We start from the raw sequence: 7,580 nt of genomic DNA on the forward strand, positions 1-7,580 counted from the left end.
TCAACAACAACAAACCAAGGATCAAGAACATAGTGGGCACACTTTTGGGGGATTAAAATAAGTTTTGAGATCTCAGATTTTTTTCAATGAATCTGCAATGTTTATATTATATCAAGCCAGTGTTTAAGGCTAGTGGTAAAAGTTTTTGTGTCTGTGCATGTATTTATGCATGTGTGGGTATGTATGCATGTGTATAAGCATGGATGTGGAGGTGAAAGGTTGGATAGCTGCTTTTGTTAGTCTCCACTTTATTGTCTGAGACAGGGTCTTTCACTGAGCCTGACCCTGGAGCTCCCTGAGTCAGCTAGAGCAGGTGATCACGTCCCAGGGGTCCTTCTGTCTCTGGGGTTCCAGGCCCATGGTACCACACCCATCTTTCACATCAGTGCTTGAGATGTGAAACACAGGTCCCCTGCTCTTGTAGGCAGTGCTTTTCTGAATGAGCTCTCTCCAGTCACCAGAGACGAAACTTTCTGACGAGAAAGTACACATAGAAACCAAGGCTGACGTTCGTTGCAGCAGGACTAAGTGTTAAACGTTACCTCAAGTACTTTTAGAGAACATCAGAAACTGAAATTTTCAGATGACCTCATCACTAGACCTGAGGTATGAAGAGGTAGGTCAATCCGGCCTTGGCCACACAGCTTGTATTGAAAGAGAAATGGAATGTGATGGGCCGTCACACAGAGAGAGATAATACCCTGAAGTCTGTGTGCGTAGGCGTGATTCCTTAACAATAACGAAGTTGTATAGACTTGAATTAGTTTCCTTATGTATTATACACACACCTTACCCACCCTACGTGTCTTTTCAACCTTATTCGAAGTCCACCCCTCGGAGCTTGAAGGTCCCAGTAACCAGCCTCACTCTGAAACATTAGGGCCGAGATCTCGCATTTGGAGAACACAGTGGAGGAGCCTTTGGAGTGTCTTACCTTAAACAGTTGTTTTATTCACAAGGAGAATGACCAGAGGGCAGATAGTAAGACAGAGCCTCTGTTTCCTCAGCCAATCAGGATGTCCATGTCTTTGGAGAGAACAGGAGCCACAGTGGGGACAGCTGTTTTCTGCTGCATTTGTTGGTCTCTTCCCAGTGTCCCTTCCCCAGTCTCACACCACCGTGCTTTTCTTCCCTATTGGAGCAGGATCCTTCAAGTGAAGGCTGGGTCCCCTTGCCCAGTGGGATCCATGAGCACTGTGCTGAGTTACCACCACTCGGATGGAAGGCTGGGCATTCAGTGTGCTCTCTGGTGCATACTCCTTACTGGGATCCTTGCCCCGGCAGTCATACAGCACACAGGAGACGAGGAACACCAAGAGCAAGATGACGTAGCTTGCGACCAGGATGATGAGGTTCAAGGTGACAGGGTCGATCTCCAGGTAGAACTCCATCCCTTCTCCCACAGTGGGGAAGCGTGTCTAGAGAAAGGCATTTGGGGTCAGTTTGGACATCGCAGGGAGTAAACACAAGGGCTACATTGACTCTGGAATAAAAATACAGTAATCTCCACTGCTCCGGGAAACCTCGGGGATTAGAGCTGCTCAGTTTAATAACTTAAGCTCTTTTGGTTAATACCTTAGCCACTGACACTGGAGAGAGGAGTGGGGGAGGGAGATGGAGAGGGAATGGGGTGGAGGGATGGAGGGGCAGAGGGAGGGGGGAACGGAAAGAGGGAGGGAGGAGAGGAGGAGGGAGGGAGGAAGGGAGGGAGGGAGAGAGAGAGAGAGAGACAGACAGACAGAGACAGAGACAGAGAGAGAGACAGAGAGAGAGAGCCATCTGAGCAAAAGTGTTGCTAATGAGGGCATAGCCACTAACCTGGATTGTCAGAAAGCCATGACATGTGTAGCATTGCTGGCCGTTACCTCACGGAAGCTTAATGTGAGTTATGGAGTGATATGGGGTGCCACGCCTTGGGGATTTGGATCAGCATTGTTTTCTTGTTTTTAATCTTTCAATCAGGAGTTAAGTACCAGTGCCCAGTAGGTAGAGTTGCTGTGGTGGTTTGAATAGGAATGGTTCCCCCCAGAGGCCTGTGTTTGAATACTTGCTCTTCTTTTGGTAGAACTGTTTGGATAGGATTGGAGCTGTGTGGCCTTGTATGAAGAGGTGAATCACTGCGAGTGGGTTGTAAAGTTCCAAAAGAGTCAAGACATCCCAAGTGTGCCTCTGTCCACCTTATCTATCTATCTATCTATCTATCTATCTATCTATCTATCTATCTATCTATCTATCTATCTATCTATCTATCTATCCACCTCTTGCTTGTGGCTCAGGATGTGACTTTTAAGTGTCCCAGATGCCACAGCAATTCCTGATGCTGGTGCATCACCATCACAGATTCTGATCCCTGGAAACCGTTAGCTCAATTAAATATTGTGTTTTATAATCTGCCTTGGTCATAGTGTTTGTCAGAGCAATGGAAAGATAATTTAGATATCACCATCTTTCTTTTTTCTTTTTTTTTTTTTCTTTTCACTTGTCAGTCTAAATATCCTTCTGAAGCAGTCCCTAGGTTTCCTGATCTTCATGAATGGAATTGTTTCATAGTTCTGGAGAGAGAACAGATATGAAACAGTTCATTGCACAAAGCATCATTTAAGGGTAATGGGGTGGGCTGGAGTCATGGCTCCACAGTTAGGGCATTTGTTGCTCTTGAAGAAGAACTGAGTTCAGTTCCCAACACCCATGCTGAGTGACTCACAACTGCCTGTAATTGAAGCTCAGGGCGATCTAGTGCCTCTGGCTTTGAGGGCACGTGTAATAGTGTGTACGTTTTCACACACAGGCAAACACATGTATATATAATTTAAAATAAGGCTTAAAATGTAAGAGATGGAGGTTAGGAATAAATTTATATATGGATTAGAATAAGTTATTCTTTTATTTATAAATTTTCCTTTCTCACTTGAAGTCCTGTCCCATAGTGCCATAATACCCAGCTTCTCTTCCTTATGACTGACACAGATGCACAAGCCTCTTCCTAGGACGCTCCATTGTTGTCATTTTGAAATTATTTGTATTGGGCCCCTGTCATAGCAAATCTTCATTATTAACTTGCCTGGATTTAGAATCACCTAGTTGATTAGTGGAGCCCATCTAGGGGGCGTGTCTGTCTATAAGAGCATTTCTAGAAAAGATCAACCCAGGAGGGAGACTTACATTAAATAGGGGTGGTACCACCCGACAGGCTAGAAGTCTGGACAGAGAAAAGGAGAGAAGAGCGCAAGGTTAGTATTTCACCGTTCTCTGCTTCCTGGACCATGGCATGACCTTCTCTGCTCTACTACACCTTCCTTGCCATGATGCACTGATCCCTCCCAATCCACTACCCGAAAGGACTCCTTCCTGGAGCTGCTTCTGCAAGGCATTTGGATACTATGATAAAAAGCTAATTAAGAACTTCCCACAATTTATTTCCTGTCCTTGGTTTTAGTATGTGTATTTTTGGTCATACAGGACACCAATGGCCATTTCTCTAATGATAATGGCAGTCTCTTGATGCTCCTAGTTAAAGGCTGATGCATCCAGAGGTTGAGGTTGGCAGGTTTTTTTGTTTCATTTTTGATTTAGCATTATTAAGCTCTAGTGAGCAACTTCTTGCAGCACCCATTTGTGAAGAACTTCCACAGGAACCCGAGGATTCAGCAATGCTTTAGAGGAGTGGTTCTCTGGTCCCATATCAGATATCCCGCATATCAGATATTTACATTGTAATTCAAAACAGTAGCAAGATTACATTTATGAGGTAGCAACATAAATAATCTTATGGTTGGGGGTCACCATAATATGAGGAATTGTATAGCATTAGGAAGGGTGAGAACGACTGCTTTAGAGGGTCACTCTTAGTCTTTAGATCTTTTCCCAAATAAAATATTCTATGACTTTGTGGTTCTGGACTCAGGATGAGTGCTCCTCTTAGGTTGTATGTATGGGGCCATCCTTCTTGGACTTCATTGAGCTTCTTATTAGTGCAATGCCTGTATAATACCCAGGCTGATCTGGTGAAGATCTTTGAGACTTGAATCTTGGAGTCTGCATTAATAGGACTCTTCATGGATAATTTTGCTATGTAAGTATATGGAGTCTTCGGCATAAAATATGAAAGCAAAGTCTATGGCCATATTGCTTTGAACGTGCCCAGTCTCTTCTAGTCTTGGAAGCCAAGCAGGGTTGGGTCTGGTTAGTATTCAGATGGAAGAATAAGAAAGCAGAATATTTGAATGGGCCTTGAATATCAGCCAAGAGATAACCCAGGATGTGTTCAATATACAGTCCAACAACTGTTCGATAGATTTGGAGAATTAATTTTGTCAAGAGGAAATCCTTTTCCTGGCAACACTTCCTGTTTACCAAGCTCCTAGGAGACAGGTGTTATAAATAGACTGTCAATCTATTGAGCTCCTGTGTCTCACTGTGGGAGGACCATGCCTTGCCTTCCACCTGAAGGCAGATCTATAGAAAAATCCATTTGCAATCAGGAAATTTCTTCTTGAGCACAGGACCCCAGTAAGTGGGATTGTCTTGAGTCTGCCAATCACAGGCTGGGGCTAGGCTTTAAAAGTCTACACCAGACCCTCACCTTCTTTGCTCGCACTGAACTCTAGTATCTTAACTTTTGTAGTGACCTTGCACCTCCGAGGCCCTGGCGTCTCCATGGAATAATAAGGGACACTTTGGCACCTTTAACCAAATACATAAGTAAGTGTGAAAACTGAGTATGAATGAAGACTCCAGGTACTATGGTCCATATTAATTGAAGTGGCTACTTTGCTCTTGTAAGTTGGGGTTGCCCTATAGGTTCCAGGTTCCTTTAGTGATAACCTCGAGTCATGATGGTAAATCTGGCCTGGCTTCCCTTCACTCATCAATGCAATTGTGACGACTTTTCTCTTGGTGTCCTATTAATATTTGGACTAAGATTATTGATTACCCCTCTTGGCCTCAGGTTTTTAGCACCATCAGCACAGACATTTGTTCCTGTTGTTATTGTTGTGTGATTGCTCTGTCTCTGCTTTTTTTTTTAAAGATTTATTTATTTTTATTATATGTAAGTACACTGCAGCTGTCTTCAGACACTCCAGAAGAGGGTGCCAGATCTCGTTATGGATGGTTGTGAGCCACCACGTGGTTGCTGGGATTTGAACCTCGGACCTTCGGAAGAGCAGTCAGGTGCTCTTACCCACTGAGCCATCTCACCAGCCCCCTGTCTCTGCTTAAACTTCATTTTCTGACCAGCTTTTCCCTTGTAGGTCTGCTTCTTGTAATGTCCAGGGTGAAATGAAGCCTATCTCTTTTATCTAATCAATACTAAGATGCCTGCTTTCTCTTCCTCCTCCTCCTCCTCCTTCTCCTCCTCCTCCTCCTCCTTTTCCTCCTCCTCCTCCTCCTTCCCTCCTCCTCCTCCTCCTCTTCCTCCTCCTCCTCCTCCTTCCCTCCTCCTCCTCCTCCTCTTCCTCCTCCTCCTCCTTCTTCTCCTTCTCCCTCTCCCCCTCCTCCTCCTTCTCCCTCTCCCCCTCCTCCTCCTTCTTCTTTCTTCTTCTTCTTCTTCTTCTTCTTCTTCTTCTTCTTCTTCTTCTTCTTCTTCTTCTTCTTCTTCTTCTTCTTCTTCTTCTTCTTCTTCTTCTTCTTCTTCTTCTTCTTCTCCTCATTGTGGTCACCTTGTCCTTTGGGCTTGTCTTCTTTCATTGTCTGAAGCCTTTTCCTTTTGTGCCATCTAGTGGTGACTGAATAAAGAAAAACAACTTGGCAATAGGTCAAGGATGGTGGCTGGCAGAAAAAGGGACTGTAAATACTAGTAACAAGCTGCTGCATTTCCAAACAACCCCTTAGGGTGGTCAGGATGTACGACTTCCTTCATTCGCTGCAAACATCAACTGCACACTTACCATGCTGGCAGATGCTGGGGAGCTTTGAGTTTGATTTGTGTGACTGTGGCACACATGCGGTGTTGCAGAGCTTGGGGGAAGGGTGAACCTTGGTCCCACTATTTGAGCCTTATTCCCTGAATTTAGGAAAACTGAAGCTTAGAGAAGGGCTGGCACTTCATTTCCCAATCCTCTTCTCTGTCTCCTCTTCCTTCCTCCTCTTCCTTCTCCCCCATGCCTTTCTCTTCCCCCCGTCTCTCCCTACTGCCTAAAATAGGGATCAAATATCTCTATAGATACTCTATACTCGGGAGGGTACCCATAAGAGAGGTACCCCATCAGCTCTCACTTGTATTCACATATATTTATACTAGAGTCCATTTTGACTGTGTACCAAGAACATTTCTTGAGAAATATGCACTCTACAATGTTGCAACACTATTGCATTTCAAGGTAACCAGAGTCTGATGTTTAAAATACCAAAATAATCTTTTGTATTTTAAATGTTGGATGGGAACTTATTCCTGGTATTATGTACAGAGTTCCTTATGTCCTAAAAGTCCAAGGTTAATTTTTTAAAATATCAGAGGCAAAAACATCATAAACCTACAAAAGTTATGGGAGATTTCATTATTTTTTTAGTTGAATATTGTGGTGGTTTGAATAGGAATGACCCACATAGACTCACGTGTTTGAATGCTTGTCTCATAAGAAATGGTGCTGTTAGCAAGAGTGACCTTGTTGGAGTAGGTGTGGCCTTTCTGGAGGAAGTCTGTCACCATGAGGGTGAGCTTTGAGGTCTCAGCCAGTTCACTTCCTGCTGCCTTCAGATCAAAATGTAGAACTCTCAGCTCCTTCTCCAGCACCATGTCTGCTGGCATGCCACCATGTTTTCCGCCATGACAATAGTGGACTGAACCTCTGAAACTTGAAGACAGTCCCAATTAAATGTTGTCCTTTATAAGAGTTGCCATGGTCATGGTGTCTCTTCACTACAATAGAAACATAAGTCAGACAGACAAGGACATTTAGGTTCAACAAAGTGATGTTTTCAGGCCAAACAGTAAATGACAGAAGGAAGACTAGGTGAGTTCTTTGCTTTCCTTTCTTTTTTTGGATGTGCTGGTGTTTGAACCCACGGCCTTGTGCATACTAGGCAAATACTCTACCTCTGAGCTACATCCTCTACCATAAGGCGAGATTATATACATGTGTGTGTGGTGTGTGTGTGTGTGTGTTTTATTTTTTATTATATTATAATATGGAATATTTTTTAAATAATACTTTATTAATTCTTTGAGAATTTCATAAATGTATTTTGATCACATCTACCACTCTCTCAACTCCTCCCAAATCTCCCCCAACCAACTTTGTGTTTTTCTCTCCCTCTCTCTCTCCTTCCCTCCTCCCCTCCCTCTTTGTCTCATCAAGTGCCTTTGTGTTTCACAACTACTCTTGAGCATGGGACCTGCTCTGGAGTGTGGCTGACACACTATGTGCCCCATCATTAAAGAAAACTGACTCTCCATATTAAGTTTTTGTGAATTGTATTCATGGGTGAACCTTTAGGATGATATTCAATTGCCTCTTCTCCCTAGTTCCTTCCAGACCCATCTTCCACCCATCAATATCTTTTAACTTCCTATCCTCATCAAAAGAAGAGCACACAAGTCTAACTTGTGCTGCCCACATGTTTGTGGGTGTGGGGCCATC

At 43.7% G+C, this 7,580-nt stretch overlaps 1 protein-coding gene across 1 annotated transcript; it reads right to left on the reverse strand.

The window, feature by feature from the left end:
• Positions 1-1,109: 1,109 nt before the first annotated feature.
• Positions 1,110-1,391, reverse strand: Smim36 (small integral membrane protein 36). The gene has a single exon (XM_085829241.1). The coding sequence runs from the start codon at positions 1,389-1,391 to the stop codon at positions 1,110-1,112; it is 282 nt and encodes a 93-aa protein (XP_085685367.1).
• Between the last annotated feature and the right edge of the window lie 6,189 nt (positions 1,392-7,580).

Source organism: Mus caroli, unplaced genomic scaffold (assembly GCF_978045245.1).
Source record: "Mus caroli unplaced genomic scaffold, Mus_caroli_1 scaffold_13, whole genome shotgun sequence".
Lineage (NCBI taxonomy): Eukaryota > Metazoa > Chordata > Mammalia > Rodentia > Muridae > Mus > Mus caroli.